The sequence below is a fragment of the Scleropages formosus genome, chromosome 13 (assembly GCF_900964775.1).
Source record: "Scleropages formosus chromosome 13, fSclFor1.1, whole genome shotgun sequence".
NCBI classification, from domain to species: Eukaryota; Metazoa; Chordata; class Actinopteri; order Osteoglossiformes; family Osteoglossidae; genus Scleropages; species Scleropages formosus.
The window spans coordinates 12876215-12902075 of record NC_041818.1 but is presented as its reverse complement, the minus strand read 5'-3'; the positions used below and the strand labels follow the sequence as shown (position 1 = coordinate 12902075).

Genomic DNA, 25861 nt, shown 5'->3' with positions numbered 1-25861 from the left:
TCCTCTTTTTGGGAAGGAAGCCGATACATATATTATAGATTTGAAGTGTCACATGGAGGAGTGCCGGTTCGAGATTTGATGGAGGCAAGTGAGATTTAGATCAAACGTCGGCGAATGGGAGTTTTTGCCCGATCCATCAGCTCTCATTGGCACCGAGCGAGGAGAGCACCAACTTGGTTGCGACATTTTAATATCAAGTGATAGTGTGCGGGGGGTGCAGTGGCGCAGTGGGTTGGACCGCAGTCCTGCTCTCCGGTGGGTCTGGGGTTCGAGTCCCGCTTGGGGTGTCTTGCGACGGACTGGCGTCCCGTCCTGGGTGTGTCCCCTGCCCCTCTGGCCTTACGCCCTGTGTTACCGGGTAGGCTCCGGTTCCCCCGTGACCCCGTATGGGAGGAGCGGTTCTGAAAGTGTGTGTGTGATAGTGTGCGTTGGCTCTGATTAACATATGCTGAGATGAAAGGGCTCGCGCCATGGGATGGCTTGAGGTGGGGGGAGGAGTGGGGCACTCCAGTGTATGGGCCACAGCAATGGGCACAGAGCTATGATGCAGGGGGTAATTACTCACTCTAGCCTGACCTGTCCCTAAGTTTCGGGAGGAAGGTGTCCTCATGCGGATCCTGGCTACAAATCGAAAAACGCCATCCAAGGCTTCCTCACCTGAGTGATCAAAGGTCCATGGAACTCTGAATCCAACTGAGTGAAAGGCGTTCGGTAAAATCTGAACCATTGATTGGAGTAAAAAAAATCTGAAATTCTTAGTATTATTATTATTGTTGTTATTGTTTATTAGTCCTGTAGAAATAAACAGAAACTGCACTTCCTTCAGTCTATGGAGTGATAGCAAAATGCGAAGATCAGGGACAGAGAACATGGGTTGTGGTTAATGTTTATAATCTTGGCCCAAAAAGGCGCAGTGCAGGAAATGTCACTTTCGACTGAGGAGGGATCACCCGACTAAGCGCTGGCAAACAGGGGATTATTTTAGGTCAAGTTGGATAAGCTCCTGGCTTTTGTTCAGGGCTGGCCCCCCCAAACCCTAAATCCCATTAAAGTCCCGTAACTAAAGATTAGGCCCTAGTTAAGACCTGTCTGAAACGTAGTAGGGCGGTACCCCCTGCCTCGGTGGAGGGGGGCTTTCATGTGCCCCGGGGCTGCCGATAACAGCTCCTCCTGTCTGGGGCTTGTTTGCAGTCCCCCACAGCCCTCGCTCCACCTGTTTGCCCTGCCGCTACCAAGCAACTTTAATTTACTGCCATGACAACAGTCCAGGCTTGAAAAAGGTGCCCAGTTTTCTGATTCTAAACCCAGGAAAAATAAGAAAACATAGGATGTAACATAATAAAAAGTTCATGCTGTTTTTCGCATTCAGAACGCATCCATTTCAATCGGACGAGCAAATGAAAAGGTCACTGTGACGAGGAAGGAAAACACTCCACTGAACACTAACTCACCCTTAATAACTGATTAACATTCATTCTAATATTAATCACTTTGAGAGTCATAAAACTGACCAGGAATCAATTGCTCGAGGATTAATAAACAGCAAAACCTGGCAGGACTGTAGCGTGGTCAGTTTGCATAAATATTCCCAAGTGCAGCAGTTGTCCTAACATGCATGTTTAAAACACTAAATATCAATGATATTTTACACTTAAGATGGGGAAAAAAAATCTGAAGGTCAAAGTCTGCGAGTCATAAAGTGACACAATAGATGGACTTCAAACAAGACTACATTGGTTAATAGTTTTACTAATGGAAGATTTTAAGTACTTCGTGTGACAGTGCAACAGAGATTGAACTGAATTTGAATTTGCCAAAACTGTGTCTTGTATCGCAGCCTTTAATCGCCGCACCCTTTTCCGGGCACACAGCTCTATCCTACAATCACACATACATACGTACGTTCGGATTTTCAATAATGTGACTGAGGGTCTGCGTACGCACTTCCTCTCCGTGCTGCACTGTCACCGTTTTCCCCACCAACGGCGGGTGGAAGGAAGCGATTACATAGGCCAGGGAGGGGGGCGTGCTCAGCTGATACGGTGACCAGAAGGAAAGCTGGGATACATTTAAAGCCTGTGACTGGCCTGGATAAGCCTTTGGATATCAGTGCAGGCAAAACGTGCTTCTCCTGACGTTTTCCAGCCTCTGGAAAATAGTCGAGCTTCTGGGCCGATGCATCTACACCGCCGGCGGTTGGGGGCCCTTTAACCTGTGGACCTTTCGCAAGCCTGCCGCCGACAGTTCGGAAACATCCTCTTTGTGAGAAAAAAGGCAGAACCCCGGGTTGAGGAGCACTCCGGCTTTGCTCAGCTGTAACTTGTCCAAGCCAGGGCATGGACCCCCACGATCTTCAGCTGCATCTAGGGACAGAATTTACACCGACACGGCAACACCGAAGAAGTAAACAGACCGTTGTATATAAACACAGAGTTGAATATTGACTTGCTTAATCAAACACGGTGCAGCGAGGGGTCCAGGCCTACGGGTCTGGCTCCTTCCATGGGTGGTGGTAGTGAGAGTTTACATCTTCTCAGCGTGTTACAACTTTGGTGTACATAATTCTTCAGTGTGTAAAATGCCACTATTTTCTCATCATGTTGCTTATCTTTGTTTTTAAAGCAGTACATTAATGCTTTGGTGCTGTTACTGTGTTGGACACAGCTGTCTGCTGTCCCCGGGGTACTCCTGATGAGTTAATGAGCCCATGACTCCACCACGAACACTAATAACCATGGTTTTCCTGTCCCACCAGGACCTCACCGTCCACACAAAACTGATCAGATTGTGAAGTCAGCGCAAACACCTCATCCCCAAACTCCACCATCTTCCACATTGGGACACTGAGGAGAACAACAACATCAGCCCTGGTTCGTTGGGGACTTGTGATTACCAAGCAACCGCCACTCTGGTTTCTGGCCACTAGGCCGAAGACAGATAGAGACCTGTTCAGGGACAGTTAGCCACAGTCCCAGCGGGGCATAGCAACTTGTGCAAAGATAGCTACCCATAATCCCAAGGCACACAGTCACTACTGCACTCCCTTTGACAGAGAGAGCCAAGCACACAAACATGGACCGTACACTCAAATGCAGGCACAGTGTGTGTTAAGGGGGAGGAGGGGTGCTCCGCAGGATGTGCCTGTTCCCCATGAGTCCCACTCTGTCTGCTTCTCTCCGATTTACACCCCCAGCAGGGTGGAGGAGGGACAAGGAGCAGCAGGCTGTTGAAGATAAGCTCAGAAACAACAGAATAAATAAATCCAGCCCCCCTGGAACGACCCCAAGGAGATAGATCACATCCCTCTTCAAGCCTCTAGTTCCAGCTATGGATTCACTGTCTTGAGAACTGTTAGTGAGAAGTGCTCATATCACTGACTGGTGGAATGAGCTCCCTCTGTCCCTCTGCACTGTTGAATCCTTTCGGGCATTCAAGAACGATCTCAAAACGCATCTCTTTTGGACCCACTTCTTTCCAGATCTCCTAAATGCTCTATAAAGTTACATTATAGATAGCCGCCGTATTGCCCTATCAATGCTACGGGCAGCTACACTTGTAATGTATGCCAGCGAAAATGGCAGTACTATACAAAGTAACACTCGCATGTCTACATCTGTATCTCTTCCCTCATTGGCGATATGCATTTTGCTTACTCTCAGTTGTACGTTGCTTCGGATAGAAACATATAAAAGATGAAAGAAGGAAAGCGAAAATAAAGTCATCGCAGGGACAAAGCTGTGGAACAGTCATACCAGACACACAGAGTTCAACACAGAGACTAAGTTGCATCCATGGCACAGAGCTGTGAGTTCTCCCCCACCTTGCTGGCCTCTTACATCATCTTCATCAACAGCCCCAAAAATGCGCTGCGGCCACCGTCACCAGCCATCTCTCTCGGTGTGCGTGTGAGGACTGCTGGTAGCACACACACCTTCCCCTTTCTTTGTGAAGCTCACCCACCCACTTTCACAGGCCACGATTCATTCATCCTCTGGCAAAGCATTCTCTCAACTTATTAGGAGAAAAAACGGAATCCCCACTTTCTCTAAACAACCACTGACAACCCTTTTCCAGAGACCCCGGCTGCCTTCACAAGCCCCAGATCTGCAGAGCAACACCCAAACCCACTTCCGATTGGGGTCTTCTGTTGTCTACATGCCATTTGCATACAGTCCAAATGTTGTCCAAGTGCTTCTTGCCTTGTACTACATGTGGCCTGTGTTTGTGAGTACGCTAAATGATGGTGCGGATAACGGATCGGATAAAAGGCAGCTGGTCTGAATAAGCAGAAGGCTCCCAGTTAGCATCGTGATAGCTGAATCGGGTCGTCTACGTTCTGGACTTCTCACCATTTAGATTTTTTTCTTTCAAAAGAGGCCCAATCCCTGTGTTTTTCACATATAAATTGGGGCAGCAGATAGCGTATTGGTTAAAGCTGCCAACTTTTGGATCGAAGGATCCACGCTTAAATCCCACCTCCTTCTGCAGTATCCTTGACCATGCCAATACACAGAATTGCTCCAGTAAAAATTACCCAGCTGTATAAATGAGTGAGTAAGTGTGAGTTGCTTCGGACAGAAGCGTCAGCTAAATAAACGTAACGTCACATATATTTTTGGGCCCATTATCCAGTATGTGCTCGAACAGCATGGCCACAACTGCGTGTGTGGTGCAAAAGCCCCAGGCGTGTGGCTGCCTCCTCCCCCCTAGAATCCACTGTGCGCCAGTCTGAGGGTGGCCCATCTCCTCCACCAGCGCTCCTGAGGAAGCGGGCCCCAGCTGCAGAGCCGGCGGCTCTGGAGAGCTTTGGGGATGGGCTCGCTGCCAGACTCCATCAGGGATACTTATTTTGGCGAGAGGGGTGCAGGGGCATCCTGCTCCCTATGGTTACGCAGAGATGGCTCCTCCTCAGGGATGGAGAAATGGATTGAGGAGCACTCTGCAAAAAAATTGATTCCTTTTGTTCTCGGTGAGCCAAAAAAAAGTGTTTCTTGTGTGGTTCTGCGGATACAAACAGGGTGCTGTGTGGTTACAGGGGAATCAAACCAGTCTGTAGAGGTTCTATAAGAATAAACACAATTGACTGTGAGGTTCTGTGGATCTACTTGGTTATGTGGTTATTCTGTGAGGTTCTCCGAGAACAAATTCAGTTTCAAGTGTGGTTCTGTGGGAGTAAACAGTTTGCTGTGGATTGTGTGGGAACAAACACAGCTGGCAGCCTCGTTCTGTAGGAATAAACACAGTATGCTGAGATTCTGTGGGAACAAATGCAGTAAATTTCCTCTGTGCATGACCGGACCTCGAGTGACTGGACACTGGAATGACCGGACAGCCCAGGGAATCACAATATTTTTTTAAACACGCCTTCAGGAATTGGAAAAAAGAAAAGAGTGATGCGAGCCGAATTGTTTAAATATTTAAATTACAGTAAGTAATTATTTTAAGTAATTTTCAAGGATACAATTCTGAGTACATAAAATCCAACTTTTATCATATGTAATTTTTTTTTTTTTTTGCATTTCAAGGGATTTGCACATGCACAACACTAAATAGACAACAGAAAAATATTTTATTTAAATTTATAAATATGCACATTTATATTTAAATCTTACATTTTTATTAAAGTAAAACATTTAATTCATGTTCAGATAGAAAGATACATGCATGACCGACCCCCCATTAGTATAGTCATGCAGGGATGAACTGTATTTTGTGTGGTTCTGTGGGAAACACCTCACTGTTGTCTTTGCGACACGAGGATCCAGTGCGAAAAGAGTTTGTGAGAACGGACAGGGCCGGCAGCGCGCAGCTGTGATCAATCCCCTCTTGCCCCCCGCTTCCTCTCCCACTGACTGTTCTTCCTCCTCTCCCTCGTTCCCCCGAACAACAACAACCCACACGGCCCATTAACCACTTCCTCTCCCTTCAGTGGGGGCAAAGGGGTCAGCAGGGGGTCAGCAACTGGACCGCAGTGCAGAAGCACGTGGAGCAAGAGGGACCCTTTGCTTCTGTCGCCGTGCAGGCCGACGCGTCCCCTCGACCTCACGGTCCCCTTCCGACTCATTGCTTTACAGCTGCGTTCATTGTTTTCTAGATGCCATTTGTTTCTGAAGAGGCTCTGAATAAAACAGGAAGTTATCACTGCTGAAGTGAAACAGCTTGTTGTAATAAACTGTCACTGATGAACAAACTACTTGTCATTATGTGATGCTCAGAGCACGGAACAACCACTAAAATCTAGAACACGCACAAAAACAAATGCAGTCATCAACATTATCGTCATTCAGATGTGAAATTCTTGCTCGGTTTAATTTCTATCAAGAGCAAAATTTACATTTTTCTGAGCTGAAGTGTTAGGTTTCATCCCGTAGCCAAACCTGGAAGTTCAAAACAGTCCTACCGTCAATCGGGGGGGACAAAAAGAAAAAAAGAAAGAAAGACATTTGGTTTTATAGCTTCTCCACTATTCATGTTCTCAGCAGGAGTTGAAATCTGTTGTTTTCCATTACAAATAGATAAAATTCAAACTGACCTACATGTTTTCCTGACTGTCAAAACAATTCCTTCGTTGGCCGTAACCTTAAGTAAGCCTGACGATCAAATTGAACACGCAGTCTGAATAAGCAGTTGTTGAAAGCTGCTATTTTCTTGTTCGAAAAACAATTGTTTCTATTTCTGTTTCCGGGTACGGGACAAATAAGCGGTGTGTTTAGGAAGCCTGATTGCTCGCAGCAGAGCACAGTGGGAATTTCGCGATGGGGCATCACGGGCAGCTGGAGAAACCTTGCTCTGGGCATGACGGAATGCGGAAGAGACGGGTCCCGGTGACGGCACAGATGTTGCGACTTGAAGCGTTTTCCATTTTTTATGATTGCTCATTTGTTTGTTTGCCTGAGCCATTAGCAAGCCATGCGCCAACATGGCCGACCTGCCTAGCGGGACCTGGATGAAAAGAGACGATCCCATCGAAGACAACATCGGGCCCTCAGGAGTGGACCGGTACCAAACTCTGTCCCTCCATCACAGAGACCTCACATATGAGGTCGCCAGAGCTGCGGCTCCCTCTTTAGACGCTCTCTGACCAAGCAGTCGGGGGACCGCAGAGTTGCTCGTTGAGCTTTGACATCCAGCAGCTGGCAGAAGCACCACATCCCCAAATCTAAAGGTGCCACAAACCGTGTGAAACAAGCCTTTCATCTCCATGTAATTATTACCCAGCTCCTGGCAACGATACCCCTCATCGAGTTCAACCATTCTGTCAGTTGTCCTCTAAAGCCTCAAACGTCAGTCGTATCCAGTCGCTCAAGCGCTGGTGTCAAACTTTCTATTTTTGAGTAGTTTCACTGGGCACGCTATCTGTATGTTCTCTTGGTTTGCTTGGCTAAACACAAAAGAGTCCTCAAAGCAGCCAGCAGAAGAGTGGACTTGCAGATGATTGTGTTTCTCACCTTAGAAGCGGAGATACGGTACGAGTACACATACGACGCACAACCCCAGTCACAGCAAAGTCCACGTCTCTCAAACATACTCCGTCCACAGCGAAATCCTGTTCTGCAAAATCTTCTTCCACCCAGTTCTCAATCCCAACTCAAACTGCCTTTTCCTCCTGTCTGCCCTCTAATCCAAAACTCTATCCATTACTATGATTGATTTGTTGTCTAGCTGAAGCTTTTACCCAAAGCAACCTATACTATTTGACCCATTTTTCACAGCTGGGTATTTTGCTGAAGCAGTTGAGGGTAAGTACCACGTTCGAGGTACAGCAGGAGTAGGTTTGGAATGAGGTTGGATTCAGTAACCTTCAGGGTACAAGTTTATGTTCTAACTGCGATGCTACCTGCTCTACATGTTATCCGACTTCAGTCTCCTCTGCATTTTCTCTCCTCTTATCCTGATTGCCTTATATACCCAGTCTTGGATCTCAGCACACCCTCTTGGCACCCCTTCTCTCACTTTTTCCTTCAGCTGCCACTCTTCTCTTCCATCTTCACAGCCGTCTTCCTATATGCCCCTTCCGCAATCTCTCATCCACCATCTCCCCCTCCCTGCCCACCTTCCATCCCCACAGATGCATTCATGTCTATTAGGAGAGGAAATGAGCACATTAGAAGCAGAGAGGGTGGCTGGCTGCAAGCCCCCCATCCCCACCCAAGGGGATGATGCGAGGGGCTAATGGAATTATGCTCCATTATCTGGGAGAGACGATCCCGTAGCTGAGCATAGGGGCGTGGAACAAAGAAGTGAGACGAAACCACCACAGACGAGGACCATCCTTGTCCAACCAGACCCCCCCCGGTGTCGGACCTCGTCTCGCGTTAGTAACCATCGCCTCATCCTAATGGAACAAGAATAATCTCATAACTACCTCGCTGACTTCCTGTCTAATTCAATTAAGGAAAGCGAGTTACTTGCCTCCACCCACCTCGCTGAATTTGTATGTGTACAGCAAGGCAGTGGATGGGATCAGATCAAAACAGGAAGCAAAGAGCAAAGAGGTAGTAGCGTAAGAGACACTGGGTGAGACAGGGGCTCCATCAGCACTCACTAGATGGATGGACTCGGGACTTTACCAAAAACAACAATGGAGAGAGGACTCGGCTAAACCAACTCACTGTGTGCAGGAAGGCAGGACTCCTATCTTCAAGGCTGCCTTTGATTACACTGCTGCAGGAGTAGCCATTACTGAGAAAACCCCCAGAGGTCATTGGAATTGGGTCCACGGGAATGGACCCAATGAACAGGAATGAACCTTCAATGACTGATCGATTGCTTTCAAAAGCCTGCAACATTCTGCAGCTACGACTATACGCGCACGCACGCACACACACACACACACCGAGACATACAGGCGGAAATGCACTTTCGATGCTTACTTCACCCATTTCTCAACTGCGGCACTTTGCACTTGAATAACCATTTTCAAATGCCAAACACTTCGAAAACTGGCAGTGCGTGCATTCAAAGGTGTGTTGTGAAGTCCTTTATTTATAGCGGTGGTGTCATATCTGAGGAGGATGGCGAAGTCATTTGAGGCACTGTTGTGGGAGGGTTTTATTTTGAGATCCCATCTCTTTAAATAGCTGCATTGTCTGAGTGCGCGAGGCACAATCGGTTCAACACAATGCACTTCTCCGCCACCAACCCCTCGCCCGTGTTGAGGGGGTAGGGGTTGGGGTCGGCCTGGGGCGACTCGGAAGAGCTTTAGAAAAGCAGGCCACCTCCATCAAGATGAGCCAGAAGATGGGTTCTTTGTTGGGCAGTGGTGCCGCTGACCTCCGCATGGACCCACCCGCACCTGTACACGTTCACGGATGCACACACACTGTGTTGTATTCAGATACACACTGGACATGCCAGCAGACGCGTGCATGCACACACGCACAGATACACTCATTTACCAAGGAAATATCTGGAGTTAAGCATTTCAACAGATGAGAAGATCCCCTTCCTGCAACTCAACTGTGACCTCACTCCCCAGCCCTTCATGGCCAAAGTGTGGAACCCCCAGTGGTCCTCTTGTTCAGCGTGTTTGTGAGGGGGGCTGGAGCCCATCTCTGGGTGATGGCCTTTTCCAGAGAATGGCTATATTCACAGCGAGTCTTACAGCCGCCCTCGGATAGCCTGAGGGAAGAGTTGGCATCTTGACCTCGCCTTCACTCTGTCCCATCCTGCTGTCCCACGCTGACCCACTGATCAGCTCCTCCCCTACTTTTCACCCCTTCTTTCCCCCGGCATGAACAAGCGAAAGGAGGGAAATAGCATGTTTGTCTTGTTTTCAGAAGAGAAGAACACACGGGTGGTTTGACTCCAGAGTCTAATGGTGCTGCAGCACTTCCTAACTAAGGAGGGGACCTACTTTCTACGTATTCTCACGGATGCAGTTCTACAGCTGGGAGTAAATTCTACGAATGATCTCGGGGGCAGAATAAAACATGGAATAATGCAACCGTGTGCAAGGGCATATACACAAGCGTACCCAACCACCGAAGGGACACACACAGACGCGCTTTTGCATAACACTGTTATTTCATCTGCTTGTCTACATGATACACTGGATTACAGTCATCTGGAGTGATGATTAGCTAGCTCCCATTAGGATGTGTGCACCTGGGCATCACAGTGAGTAAGAGAAGAGGAGCTAGAAAAGCCTCACAGTGCCCTTACTGCACCGCACACAGTCACCCCGAAACACACGCTTGCACAAAGTCACACTTTCCGGACTCATTACATAATAGGGACACACGCATGGACGCGGACACCTCCCACATACCGTCACACGCAAACACACACACATAAGAGAGACTCATTACATAATACACAGAGGCACACGCATACACAGACACACAAACGTGAAGAGCACTAACAGTGGGACTGCTGACAGGCAGGCTTACTTGATCTGGGTGTCAAATTCAATCTCCATCATCAAGGTAATCAAGCTCTCTCTCCTCTTTTTACTGTTTGACCCTGTCATGAGTTAGCGGCGTTTCCACTTTCAATGAGACAGCGCTGCTTGCCCCCGCACGCCCCTTCACCCCTGGCCTGCGGAAAAGGCGGACATCAGAGGCCTGTCAGCGCACGAGTGGCCCTCTCCCCGCAGGCTGAGGGGCGTGGCCTGTACCATCGTGACTGACAGGTCCAGCCTGGAGGGATCAGCCCTTCGCTGACATGGGTGACGCGTATGTTGAGCACATGGGGAAACGGGCCTGTGTGTGGGGGGGGCGGTGGGGGGAGCGGATGGGGCAGTGGACCGGGGCGAGCGCTCTTACCGTTCTCGGGATGCTCCATCTCACCGATGCTGCCGTCCGGTGTGGTCCGCTCGTAGTGGTCCTCAGGCAGCGCCAAAGGCCCGATGCGAGGCCCCGAGGAGGACTTGCTGCTGGGAGTCTCCGACTCCTCCAGGCCGCTGTCGTAGTAGCTGTGCTGCGAAGGGTCCTGCAGGTCCTGCGCCTGATTAGCGGTGGAGAACGTCACCCGGCGATGTGGCAGCTGGCGGAAAGAGGACAGAGAGGGACACGGTCTTACTTCAGATTGGACACGCCCATTCTCGGCACCAGCATCTGCTCCGTGGTAGGCAGGCAGGTGCTACAGCATGTTGAAGGCTAATTAATTAAAATACAATTAGCTTTTACACCTTTGCCGTGGGTGTGGATGTAATTCACTGTCAGAATTACTCAAGACAATTAAGTGGACTGGTGCGAAGCACACAGAATCATATCCCTGCTGGATACTGGAAAGAGAATGTTTTTACAGCTAAGTCAGTCCGCGTTGTTCCGTATTATAATGTAAACTAAACCGTTTCATCTCTGACAGTGAGAAACACACACACACACATTTTCTGAACCGCTTGTCCCATATGGGGTCGCGGGGAACCGGAGCCTAACCCGGCAACTCGGCGTAAGGCCGGAGGGGGAGGGGACACACCCAGGACGGGACGCCAGTCCGTCGCAAGGCACCCCAAGCGGGACTTGAACCCCAGACCCACCGGAAAGCAGGACCCAGTCCAACCCACTGTGCCACTGTGCCCCCCCACTAAGAAACAAACAATGTAAAGTACCTCACTACAGTGAATGACTGTTACACGTTAATGAGTGAAAACAGGTAAAGGAGTACATGTCATAATGAAAAACACTTCTTCGACGATTTCACTCAAATTTCAGTGTGTTTTACTGCTAAGAACAAAAATTTGCACTTGTAAATTTCAAAAAGCACTTGCACTGTATCACGGTGGATTTTCAACAGGATAAAACTGATAAGCCCCGAAGATTTAAAGCGGGCAAATGACAAGACGCGCATTCTGACAGTAAAATGACTGTCCGACATGAGTCCCCGGGCGGAGTCTACGCAGTAGCCTACGCGCCCGATTACACTGCGGTTTTCTTAATAAATGAGTGTAAAGTTAACCGCTTCCTTGTCTCCCTTTCTTTCTTTTTTGCAATTAAATTTGAAGCACGTAAAAAAAAAAAAAACGGGGCCCCAGCTTGGGTCCGGCCTTCGAGCACATTATAAGCGGTTCTGCCCGATGCAGGGCCGACGATGAATCGATACAGCAAGGGAATTCTCACTCGAGTTATTCAGAGTCGGTACCTTGACCGACAGCACTTGCAGCGGGATGCGGGATACAGGCCTATACCCTTACGGTAGAAAGGAAGCGGTTCTAAGCACTCGGCCGCGAGCGAATTTTCCAGTGCGGTTTACGCTTCCGTCCGCTTCCGCACCCGTGTGCTAAAAACACCTACACGGACAGAGTGCGCGCACACAAATACACACGTTAACCCACAAATGCAGACCGGCGAAAGAAGAGGGGCGCAGCGGTCAGTTTCCCCGCGCACTCTTAATTCCCCCTGACTGCGTCAGCCAATCCCGATGAAGAGGAACAGGGCGACGCGCTGCCCCCCTCGTCCCGGAGGAACGCCGCTCGGACCGCGGGTGACGTTCCGTCGCTATCGAAAGAGACAGGCAGCAAATTGGGGACCGTGCGGCTCAGAGCCGCTGTCAGGCACCGAGCACTCAGCCGGCACTCTTTCATTTTAAAACCTGCCACGGAAGCTCGCGAACGCGACGGGGAGGGAAGGAAAACCCACGGACCGAAAGGCAACGTTCGGCGCGGCCGGGTTCCCTGCGTTAGCGGGTATCAATAATGCAGGCGCGCGCATCGACGGGGCACTTCTTGATCTCGGGTCTCGGCCCTTCGGAGAGCCAGCGTACTCTTACGCGCGAATTAAAAGCGTTTAACGCACAGCTGCCGCCGCTCTTTCCGTCGCGCTGTTACGCTTTGTTCCTCTTCCACGCAAAAAAAAAAACACACGAACCGAGATCTACGGGGTTTCACTCGCGCGCTTTTTTTCCCCTTCTTTGACATTTCTTCACATCGCTGTGGAAGTGGGCCAGGATAGGTGTCGTGTCGCAGATGCGGTGCCATGTCGCAAACGGAAGAACACATTTAATTGGGCACCGCGCAGCTTGGCGGGGCGCAGCCATTCTGTGATTCAGCTGCAAGGTGATGCAGCTGAGCGTGTCTACGCCCCCCCCCGCCCTCGACAGTCCTTCCCCTCCCCCGTTTCCACCAGGCCACCACGCTCACGGAAGCTGCGGATGGCGCGGCGGTTAAGGGCTTGGCCGAAAAAGAACCGAGTTCAGGTGGTGAAGGGAGGCTGTGCAGCGTCCTTGAACGGGATCGCGACTCAGAAATATTTTGATGGGGGGGAAAAAAAGAAAAAAAAAGATCCAGCTGCATAAATAGAGCGTGTGATATTGTTAGCTATGTAAGTCACTTTGGATAAAAGTGTCTACGAAGCAAATTCCGTAAATAATGCGACACGCAGCCCTGTTTGTCCTCACGGGTAACTGAGGTGAGTCAGAGCGGCAGCACCTGAAACTGAGCTGAACACACGCACACGCACACACACACACACACACACACACACACACACACACACACACACACACGCACGCGCGCGCACGCACGCCGCCTGATCTTTCAGCACAACTGATGAACGCCATGTCGACAGCGGCCACTCTGTGCTGCCGGGTATTTGTTCACCGGGTCCGGTGTGCCCGCTGCGAGGGGCCAGCTCCACAGGAGGGTGCGAGCGGACGGCTCATTGTATTGCTCTCCTCATTACCGCACTCCTGGCAGAGATAAGGACGCCGGCGGTTTCCAACACTCGGCGATGCAGCGGTGGAGAAAAGCCCTCTATCTCCTGCCGCTGTGAGGATGGGCCCCGGCACTCCAGATAAAAACTGTCTGCTGCGTGCGACTGTGCCGGAGGCAATGCAGCCCCCCGGCTGAAACAGCACTCCGCGGTAAGAACTGCGTCCTCCCCGCCGCCCAAACGGCCCGCGTACCCTGAAGACGGCGCGCCAGAGCAGTGTGCGAGCATGCGGCTGATACGGAGTGCGGAGGAAGGTTTTTTGACAGCGGCCCGCTCGGAGGTCGGCCCGGTCCCTCAGCTCGGCTAAGGCCGCGCGGCGGCGTCATGCAGCATGAGCGCAGATCTAAATGAAATCTGCCCGGATGGCGAAGAGGCGGCGCGGACAGATGAGAAAACGCCGCAGCTTAACCTCGCACGCAGACGACGCACGGATGTAACACAGGAGGGCCTTTGGGTAGGGAGAGGGCTTGAGAGGACCGTGTCTTTTTTTGTGTGTGCCTCTGCCGTAACAGTGTACCCACGCCTACTTCCAAGTTTCTAGGGTACGCTTCTCACTTTTCCCGATCAAGTGCATCCTGGCAATTTTTTGTTCGATTTTTTTCATGTATGTTAATAAAAAATTAAAAAATAAAAATTTACAAAAACAAATTGAAATAACACAGGCCAACAGACATAACCATTTGTATTGGAGATTTTATGGGAATAAAAATTTCCACGAGTTGATCATGAGCGTTTTGCCCAAGAAGGCACAGCGAGGATGGATTTCCTTCTACGAGGCGAGATGTTGGGTCTGACGCCCGGTGTGGATCGGGACGAGCGAGAGGCGAATGGACAGGTGCCGGGGAGCCAATGTAACATTCGGCGCACCAAACGGGCAGCCGTGTAAGGAGGATCCTCGCCGCTTGCGCCTTAAGACGGAAATGTTTCAGCAGGGAAATCCTCAGAATCACGCCTTACTGGCTTGTCGAGTGTCGCAACCCAAGGCCCCGCTGCCTCTGTGCGGCGAGAGGCGGCATAGGGCGTCGACCCCACGTGTCTCGCGAAGAGGCCGTCGCGATGCACGTACGACCGCAACGTCTGCTTTGGAAAAGCAGAAAGGGTTTGTCAGTCAAAGTTGGGTCGCGTTTGAATACGGCTTCCACGCGCAGATATTACAAGTAGATGCAAACGGGCGGTTTCTCTTTCCTTTCCTGGGCCAAAATGGGAGAAAGCACGGAGACGGGAAGCGGGGTTGCCGGTCATTTTGAACGCGGCCCTTTGTCACGGCGGCGCATCGCTCCTAGTGTCGCGCTCATCTCCATCGTAATCGTCGTCGTCATCATCGCAAGCCCCAGCGAGCCTCGGTGCTCAAACACACTGTCGGGGAAGGACAAGTTCATTTATGGAAATGTATTTAAATGAGGGGTATTATTTACACGCACGTTTGTTTATCTCTCATTGTGTGGACTTCATATTGATTCTGACTTTAATGAAATCAATGATTCATAACTCCACTCTACTGAACCTCAAAAACATATGAATGTTGATGAAATCATTTCCCCACCAGGTTAGGAAAACAAGTAGACGTCCACACCCATACGCAATCGCTCTCTTTCCCATATGCGCGCGCGCGCACACACACACACACACACACACACACACACACACACACAGACGCTTTGTTGATCTCTAAACAAACATAGAGGTGGTCTCCTGAGATCTGGGGGCAGAGAGTTCACAGAGAGGTGTGCAGCTGAATCTCAACAGCCCATTAGCAGGTCAATGGGGCGCTCCTGCCGACTCCGCCCGCCCTCCCGCCGGTCCCCGGCCCCCAGCCGCGGCCCCCGGCCTCGTCGCCTTCCCCGCTACGCACGCGGCGGTCGGACCGAGACAGCCGAGGCGACAGGTCCCAAGAGGCTCGTCCGCTGCGCGCCACTTAAATACCGAAGAAACGGCACGGCTTCACTGGATCGAACATCACCACCCAGCGTATCACAGCCAAGAAGCGCAGGGGTATGGCGCACGGGCACGCACACGCACACGCACGCACGGACGCACACGCACTGCTGCTTCTCCCATACAGTCGCACATTCGCACAGTGGGACGCGTACACGTGCGTTACCTCCCAGGGCCGCACGAAACACATGCAGCAGCGCGACGCGCATACAAGGAACTGTCCTGCACTAAATACACGCATTCACGCTCACACACACGCGCGCACTCACACAGTGTGGGGTGTGAGAGTGGGAAGCTGGCAGCCATTTACTGTGATGCATTTTACATTCTCACTTTTGTGAAATGAACTCCGCCATATCAAGGCACTTCAGCATATATTTTCAATTTACCGCATGGGTGCCCCGAACATATCACTTATCAAAACACTGAAATATAACTGACAAAAGGAATAGCGCGCCCCACACACACACACACACACACAGTTTACCTTCAAAGTTTTTCTCGCTCTCACTTCTCGAATCGCTCTGGCTCACAAAACAGACAACGTGCAGGGAAAGGACATTCATATGTAAAACACAAACACACTCTTATACGCCCTGCTCCCGTACACGTACGCACACGCCGAACATCACTTTAAGTGATGCAGAGCTCTGCATCTCATCTCCCTCAGTAATGCTAATATAAAATAAGAGATTCCCTCAGGATGATGGTTACAAGAAGGAGGTGACAGGGCTAATCAGCATCACTCCCTCATCCCCGCAGGGAGGCCTGCGCTGAAGGCCTGACAGGGTAATGAAGAGAAGCAGCGAAGCCCCCGGAGACAGGTGTCTCCTGGGCGGGGCCACGGGAGGGGCCGGAGGCGGAGCTCGAGGGGCGGCTCCCGCCACGTCCCTCCGTCGAGTCGGGCGCGGCACCTCAGCGGGCGGGATCCGCGTCGACGCGGTTCTCGCAGCAGGTGGACGTGGAGAGCGGTGTGCGTTCGCACGCTTTAGCAGAATTCTTCCCCCGATTAAGCGTGCTTCATTAGCGCATACCGAGACAACAGAACCGCTGCCACGTCAGTCCTGCCCCCAGAGCGGCGGGGCGGCATCGAAATCAGCAGCAAGCATCCGCAGCGGAAAAGTTTAGCGCAAGGCAAGTTCCCTGCTCGGCCGTTCCGCGTTCCTACGCTTCCTTTCTCGGGGCGAGCGATCCTGCAGGGGCACCGCGTGCGTTAGTGACGCGCTCAAAAGTGCGAGTGACGCAGCGGTTAACGGTGCCGCCTCCGTTCCTGGGTTGCTCTTCTGGGTGTAGGTTTCAATGTGGCGTCCCCACATCCTCCTTCCTTGTGTTCGCAAGCCAAATATGTACAGCAAATCACTTCTCTACGCTCACCATGAACATCATGTCCCATTCCTTACAGAAGTGTGCACACGATCACCTGCAAGGCTTGTTATGTGCTGGGGATGCCAGGTTTGGGGAATGACCAGGTGCGAGGCAGCACAGGCTGGATTTACAAGGTTTTGCCAGCAGACGGCATAGCGGTTAGAGTTGTCACCTCTGGACTCGGGTTCAAATCCCACCTTCTGCTATAATACCCTTGAGCAAGGTACTTACTCTGAGAGACCCTTGTAAAAATCACTGAGCTGTATAAATGTTTACATCACCGTAAGCTGCTGTGGAGAAAAGCATCCGCTGCTGAATAAATAAATGTAAATAGTGCGAAAAAATAATAAGAAAAAAATGCCAACTGCAGTCCTAGTTCTGTAGCGAAATGACTCCTGTCCTTTTCCAGTCCATAAAATAATATGGTCGCACCTGACCCTTGTCTCTTAATCAGGTACAGCCAATAATCCAGAAGGCGGGTGTGGGCACACTCCTGTCAGTCCGCTTACAAATGTACACTCTGTAAATATACGCACACACACACATATTGGCTGAAGCCGCTTGTCCCAAGTGGGTCGCGGCGAGCTGGAGCCCAACCCGGCAGCCCAGGGCGTAAGGCCGGAGGGGGAGGGGACACACCCGAGACGGGACGCCATTCCGCCGCAAGGCACCCCAAGCGGGACTCGAACCCCAGACCCACCGGAGAGCAGGACTCGGTCAAACCTGCTGCGCCACTGTGCCCCTACTCTGTAAATACATGGATGACCAAAATGTTTAAAGGGAATCCTGGCGTCTCTGAACATCCTTCTAGAACACAGCAGAAGGGCTACATGATCATACCTGTGACATACTGTAACCTTTTGACCTCGAGCCTCACTCTAAGCCCGTGGACCTATTTGCAGTTTCTCAGCATATTGCCTCTCCCTGAAGGTTTGGTTTTATCATCCTGTGCTATGATAAAACTGAAGAAAAAGAGCAAATGAGTGTGTGTGTGTGTGTGTGTGTGTGTCTGTCAAGGTAGGCACGCCATTCTTCCCTGCAAAGTGCACTCAAACTTTCTGAGTTATTCGCTCTCCGATCAAAGTGGCCCACACATCTTGGAGCAACACCTTTACAGGAGGGTGGGGGTTATTTGTGTTCTTTTTCCAAAAGGTTTCGTCTGATGTGCTGCCCAAAGAGAGCTCTGCAACGTGCTCTCTTCGGCTTCCCGTAGACCACGTTTAGTAGACGCCCAGGAACGAGAGGAGCCGGAGCAGGATAATTGGATCCAGGAGACTCATCAGAGACGAGCAGCAGAAACCTTCTGCGCAACCTTCCGTTGCCGTCGTCTTTCCCCCTGCCGAAACGATTGTTTTAAGACCTGCTCGTGGCCTGTTTCTTGGAGAACGCCGAGAGAGAATGGGATTAAACAAATTACAGCAAATTATTCTAACGAGGTACATTATTATTTAAATACAAGAGAACATTAAGTTGTTTAAATATGTATTCTTGCTTAAATGCTTCCTCTGGGCACGGCTGCACGGATGCAGTGGGTCCACGAGGCGCTCGAGAAGGCAGGGATCGTGCATCTTCGCCGCCGGCGTCTCCATCCGCCTCCAACGCGCACTTCCAGAACGCCAACTCAGTCGTCTCCCTGCCATTAACCTCCACGGAGCCTTTACCTTTATTCACCCGAGATTTCGGCGATGGAGGACGGGAAGCGGTAGTCTGGTCGGTCTCAAGCAGTTTTCATTCCGTTCCCTCTCTAGCGCATCGAAAGTCACTAGAGCCTTAGGGTTGTGGGAATTTACATGAAGCCATTTATCTATGAACCGTACTTGGGTTTCTGCTGAATTCTTTCCCGACCGGCGCGCTCAAACCGGACTCCACACTAACCCAACCACCATCACATGCTTGAAGCGCTACTCCACCAACCCCCACGTACCAGAGTTGAAATGACAGCATCACCTGTTTTGGATTATAAATGCACCCTTTTCCCTATACCAGCCTATAACTAAACATTATCGTTATTTTTTGGCTGACACATTTACCCAGGTAATTTATGTGAGGTTTGTACGCTAAGCTACTTAAAAAAATGAACCTACTTATAGAGCTGGGTAATTATTTATATTGAAAAATGCAAGGCAGTTACCTTTTTCAAGGGTACAATATCAGGAACACGGTTTGGAACCTGAGTCAAGTATAATAATGTAGAATATAAATATTACCTGTGGCAAAGTTTAACTCTACATACGCCCTGGAAAAAGAAACGCGTTCAACCCCTTATCCCCCCGGTGCTGAAGGAGTCTGGGAGGTCAGGGGACAGACACTTCCTCATCCTTGGAGGGAATGTCTGAGGCAGCCTGATGCCACTGCCTCTTTGTTCGTACTGTGGTACAATGACCCTCTTCCTTCCAGAAGCCCTTTGAATCACTGAACAATAGAACCTTTGCCTCAAATCTAGAGTAAATACATCATTTCCCTTCACTGACATACTGTAAATACATTAAAGGTCTCAAAAGCCACTATACTGTACATACTAGGGTCAATATTTAACCAACTTCCACCTGGTCCAAATCAGTGTATGTTCATTGACCTTGTTGGCAGTGGGAAAAACATACTGGGCTCCCTTCGTTTAAACTTTCCACCCCTGGTCACACACTTAAATCTTAATTTGTAATGTTGAATATTTGATGTGCGTACTTTAAAAAGAAATCAGCTGGAAAGAGTAAAAGGGTGCACATGGTGAGGCCATGTTTCACACCTGTGGAAGTTCTGTAGGTGAGGATGTTCTGTATTTGATAGCAGCGTGCCAGGGTATAATGTTAAATGTTTCATATGATGTTATAATGTTTCATAACGGCACCTTCGGGAGGCGTGCGCTGTGCTTGCTGCTTGTGTCCGGAAGAGGAATGCGGTGCGTTTCATACTCGTACCGAAAGGAGTACGGCCGGCGCTCAGGCCGGAGCCCATGAAAGAGGGGCGCTGTGTGTTCTCCTGGGCTTGGGAGTCGGAGCAAAGCGGCGCGATCGCAACGCGAGGGACTTCTGAGCCCGAGGACGATGGTGTGTTTGACAAAAGCATCTATGACCGATGTGCGGGGACTCCCTCGGCTCATGAATCGCAATGAACCAAAGGGCTTGGAGGAGGACTGGAGAGGAGACGCACATTCACACAAGCGCGCACACACACACACACATTTCCAGAACCGCTTGTCCCACACGGGGTCGCGGCGAACCGGAGCCCAACCCGGCAGCACAGGGCACAAGGCCGGAGGGGGAGGGGACACACCCAGGACGGGACGCCAGTCCGTCGCAAGGCACCCCAAGTGGGACTCGCACCCTAGACCCACCAGAGAGCAGGACCCGGCCAAACCCGCTACGCCACCGTACCTCCCTATACGTAGAAACATGAAAACATAAACTAAGTGTTTTTGGAAGGCTCTTTTGTTTGTGTGTGTGTGTGTGTCAGACTTAAACTTTCACCCTTTGCATCATGTCCCATTTCTTCTCCGTTATGCTTACTACGCATCCTGTTATATAAGGCAGGCAGAGGTGCACACGACAAGCGACCGCACTTGTTCTCTGTGTTTCTCCTTCCCTCCCACAGTGCTGCGCTCTGCAGAAAGTGCTGTGTAATGCTAGATGTTCCAGGTGACAGGACAAGGAGCCAGGCCTGGGGCCCAGGAGGACTCGTTTCGGATTAGAGCGCGCGCTCAATGAGCTCGGGCTGGAGGGAGAGAAGCGGCATGCGGAGCCCTGCATATCTGCACTCGTATCCAGTCGCACGACACAGTGCAGTGTGTAATGATGTGTGTATATTTACATATACACAGAAATATACAGACACATACACACATATACGTATATTTCGGGCGGTTGGTGGTGTAGTGGTTAGAGCTGCTGCCGTCGGACCCAAAGGTTGCACATTCAAATCCTAGCTGTAGTCCCCTTGAGCAAGGTACTTACCCTAAATTGCTCCAGTAAAACTACCCAGCTGTAAAAATGGGTAAAGAGTCGCAATGTGCTTTTGAGAAAAGCATCAGCTATATACATACATAGAAGACACTTTTCTTCAGTGCAGCATACAGTGATTATGCGATATTTAGATGACACTCATTCAAGGTGACAAAGTGTTAGATAACCACGCTAAACTCCCTACAGCCAATCACCATGTATACACAACAGCAGTATAATTTAGAGTCACCAATGCACCTGAAACGCACCTTTTGGACAGGTGGAGGAAACCAGAGCACCCGCACGAAACTCACGCAAACATGAGAACATACACACTAACTCAGGTCCAACCACACAGCCTAGATGCTGCGAGTTGTCAGTGCTACCCCATACCTGCTATCCCCCCCCCCCCATCTCTAACTCCCCTTCTCACCCCCAATCCTTGCTCCCCATCTTCCCCCATCTGTTTTCAGGGCCCTGCAGCGCTGTGAAAAGCACAGCCTCCCCCGAATACCCCAGCGATCGCAGCACCATGTGTGCCTCTCAGCGATTGCACCTGAAAGATACCCGACTCTGGAAAGAAGAGCGGACAGGAGCGCAAGGGAGAGGAGAGAGGGAGGGTGGGAGTATTAAGGAGAAAAAAAAAAAACAGCTCCATATGCGTTTCTTTCCCCTCCAGTTCACTTTTCATTATTTTATGCTTGCTGCATCTTTTTAAAGGTGCACTCCTTCTTTGTCATTTTTCTTCCTGCGCCTCATTTTTTCCACCGTCTCCATGTGCTCAGAAGGGAGGCTGACTGGTTACTGCTCAACCGACGCCTGGAGCGCTCGCGACCAGAAGGCTCGCCCTGCGCTCTCTAAATATAGCTGCTCACAGAGGGTGTGTGTGTGTGTGTGTGTGTGTCTGTGTGTGTGCGTGCGTGCGTGCGTGTGTGCGGTTCGCAGGCCACGGGCATAACTCGCAGAAGACTGTGCATCTCACAGGGCTTCTGGGTAACACAGGGACCTCACAGGACTCCACTATAAACTGCAAGCCCCGGTGTAGCTCTCAGAGGTCTCCTGCGTTTCATAATTCACAGCAAAGGCTACAGGCCAGAGTGTAACTTGCAAAAGGCAAAAAGAAAGATCTGTCTCACTGGGGTTCTATTTATTAATTATTATTTTCACTATTCTCTCACCAATTTTTCATCATTTTCAGAAGCACTGGCCATAAGGCTCGCAGGGGGGTATAGCTTGGACAGGATGCCAGTCCATCACAGTGTACCTGTTATTATTATGACCACTTTCATCTGCACCTTACGCTTCCAGGATGGGTCCCAAACCTCCGTGACCTAGATTTCGACAAGCAGTAACTGATAGTAAGCGTGTGAGAGACCGATGATGATGATCATTATTATTATTATTATTATTATTATTATTATTATTATTATTATTACTATTGAGCTTAGCCAACCCTTTTCTCCACTGTAGTTTAGTACACGATGTCAGGTGTATATAGTATATTAAGCTGCTTGCAGTTACTGTGGTAGGGGGTGCAGGGGAGCAGTAGGTTTGACCGGGTCCTGCTCTGCGGTGGGTCTGAGGTTTGAGTCCTGCTTGGGTGCTTTGCGACGGACTGGCGTCCCGTCCTGGGTGTGTTCCCTCCCCCTCCAGCCTTGCGCCCTGTGTTGCCAGGTTAGGCTCCGGTGTGTGTGTGTGTGTGTGTGTGTGTGCAATTACTGTATATTCCAATTTGGATGGCTGGGTGGGTTTTACTGAAGTAACAGAGCAAGGCACGGTGGCATAGCGGGTAGCACTTGGGCATCACAACTCCTCGGCTATGGGCATGGATGTGGGTTTGAATCCAGCTCAGTCTGGGTGGAGTTTGTATATTCTCTTTGCGTATGCATACATTTCCACCAGCTGTTCTAGTTTCTAATACAGTCCATCGACCTGGGTTTCAGGATAACTGGACACTCAAAATTGCCCATTGTGCATGTGTGTGTGTATGTGGATTATGTTGCTCTGCTGTGGAAACGGAGGAATGGTTATAGGGGCATATAGTGTATCTAGTACTCTAAGTGGTCTTGAAAAACTCATCGTTACCATTGTTTTGGATCAAAGCATCTGCTAAATGAATAAACATAATGTAAAAAAAATCCCTTTCTCAACATACTACAGCAGGAGCAGGACTCAGGCCCACGTCCTTCGACTGGAACACCTCTAGCCGCTACACCACCTGCCGGCCCACAGACGTCAGCGTATCCCATATGTTCGGGACCCACAGGCATCAGTGTATCTCACACCCTTCCCGCAGCCTGCAGAGACCCTTCGATGTGACCCAGCGCATGCGACTCCACGTCTTTATGCGTGCGATATTTCCGGCGGAGGGACTCGCCCAGCAGGAGGGCATGCTGACGGCACAGGCCACACACGCTCTGCAAGAACCGGCCAGGCCCAAGTTCAGCTTAAGAATGAGACATTAAAGAGCTTCTCCTAAAGCCGCTGCCCCCGCACCCGTCCACGCGCGGGCCCGGACGGCGCACTAACTACTTATCGTTTCGCTGCTCCGGAAGCATCTGCGTACGAGAGGTGCCGCTGCTCGTCACCGATAGCACAACACGGCAGCTGGTCCTCGAGCGCCAGACGGCCTTGTCAATACGCAGGTGCGCGAGCCCACGCGAACCGAGTCCGGGGCAGATAAAACCGCACAGGGCAGGAATTTGCAGACTGGGAGTTTTTATCCCACTTACAGGGCCGGAGACTGCCGCTCCTGGTCTGAAAGGGAGGGGCTGTTTCCCATGATGCCCCGCTGGGTATCTCACCTTGCAGGTTTCCCTCTAGCCGTTTTTCACGCCGACCAGGTTGACCTCCGGGGGCCACGCGGATACCCTCCGATATCTGCGCGCGAGCTTTCAGTTTAACCGCGCCGAATTAGATTGACGCCTTCAGACAAAAGCTATGAGCGGTTAAATAAATAAATAGATAAACAGGCGAGCGCTCGATTCCTCCTGAGGTCAGCCAAGCTGAAAAAGACAAGGAGTTGTGTTCTCGTTGTTTCCAAAACATATACTGCAACGTTTCCGCCTCATTTACCGTGCCGTAGATTTCATCTAAACCTGACAAATTGCCAGCTTTACGTTCTGCGTTTGCGCATCAGCAGTAAAATTGTCAGCGTGAACAGAAAGGCTGCTGGATAGTTCCCACGCCGAGCGGAGGGTCCCGACCCACCCCCCACGCGGTCACCCCGGAGCCTTTATTTACACTGCCCGCTACTGGCTGGGATCATAAGACCGCTAACGGTCCAAACGGAAGAAATGCACAAACATGGGTGCGCACGCACCCACGAACACACACGCACACACACACGCACACACATTCAGATTGAGAGCCAAACTCTAGCAGTGACCCAGTTTGTTTAGTCGGGGCGAGATTTGCGCGCATGAAGCTGCAAACTGGTGGCACACACAGTGAGTAGGTGGGGGGGCAAAGAGAATTTCTGAAATTTGACGCCAATGCAAACCCCCCACCCCCCACCCCACGACACTTGACACTTCCTGTCCTAGCAAAGTGCTGGAGTCATGGGATGTGCGGGCAAAATAAATAACAAGAAGTAGCATAAAACAAGGTTACGAAGACGAGGGGAAGAAAAAATACATCAGCATTTTGCCAAAGGATGAACAAATACATCAAGCTGAAGGTGGGTTTTTTCCAAACGCACCTGGAGGAGCTTAATCACAGAGATGCTGAGGTCAGGCTATCCGGAGACACATCAGAACGGACGAAAGCAACGTCCTTCCGCAAGTTTCCAGGTTGCAGCCATGCGCTCGAAACTCCCTCCTCCAGCTCCCGGACACGGCCTCAACGGAGCGGCTAATACTCCACCTGGACTCCACCTGGACGGGGACCCGGCGGCTCCGCCCCCCTCGGCTGTTCGGGAAGCGCCGGAGCGCAGCTTTGCTCGGCATACCAGGGGCGAGCGCTCGGAAGAGCGGCGGATCCACCCGACCGTAACCCTGCTTTGCAGCGCTGGCGCCAAAAGAGTCCGTTTCACTCCCGTTGGTTTAGTTTGGTACGGATCATTGCCATGACGACGTGTTTTTTGACTAACAAATACCTGAAACAAGACAGGCCGCAGAAAACAATAGCTTGCGAGCGTTCGCTGTGGGCCACATCGCACGCAGCTAGTACTGGTAGTGATTCAGCCTTGGTGCACGATGGGTACGGTCTCAGCATCCAGCTGTCTACTTGAACGTCTCAACCAACATCCGTCACATTACTCCAACCTCACCACCGCAAACACGCACCGCACTACTCCAGCTTCTGCCTCCTCTACGATACCCACCGTGAACGCTCCCGCGTCTCCGAATCTACCGTACGCTCCACTCTTCCATCCAACCCGAAGAGTCGACGTCAAACGGTCCATGCCCCATACCACGATCCCCGCTGCAGCCTCTACTTACGCTGCACAGATCGCACTGCAGGGGGCGCAGTCCCACAAGGCAGCGTCGCTCTGTCTTGAGGCCCATCAGATTACACCCCAGTCCCTTCCAGCTCTGTGGCACCAATAAATAAGAGATAAAGCTGTGACAGGCTGCAATAACACTGCCGCTACACCAGCTCCAACCCAAAAGCAATAAAGGACTTGTTTCATAAAGAAGCTTTCAAAGATTACGTCATCCTTTTAGCCTGTCTTTTTACATTTTGTGGATCCTTTGTGACTGAAACAATACACCGGATGAGATGCGCGCGCGCGCGCGCGCGCGTCCGCATACGCGCCGCTTGGCGAACACATGCACGTATGCGTATTTGCATTTGTGTGGGAGTGCATCCACACCGCTTGCGTGCGTGCGTGCATGTTTGTGTGTTCACGCATGTGAAGGAACGCACGTGCTGCACTCATCGGCGTACGTGCGTCTACACGTGCTCGTTGGATTGACGTGTCGAACATGTGGAAGAGGGCCGCCTCCGCGCGGGGGGCGGGTCTCCCGGTCG

The 25861-nt window shown here is 50.8% G+C and overlaps 1 protein-coding gene across 3 annotated transcripts in view; it reads right to left on the bottom strand.

Moving 5' to 3' along the window:
- The window catches only part of pcdh1b (protocadherin 1b), a 141123-nt gene that overhangs the window by 39237 nt on the left and 76025 nt on the right, over positions 1–25861 (bottom strand). For all 3 annotated transcript variants that reach the window (XM_018737386.2, XM_018737388.2, XM_018737387.2), the window contains exon 4: positions 10767–10986. In XM_018737386.2, coding sequence (XP_018592902.2) covers positions 10767–10986 — 220 coding nt within the window. The remainder of the gene's footprint in view (positions 1–10766; positions 10987–25861) is intronic.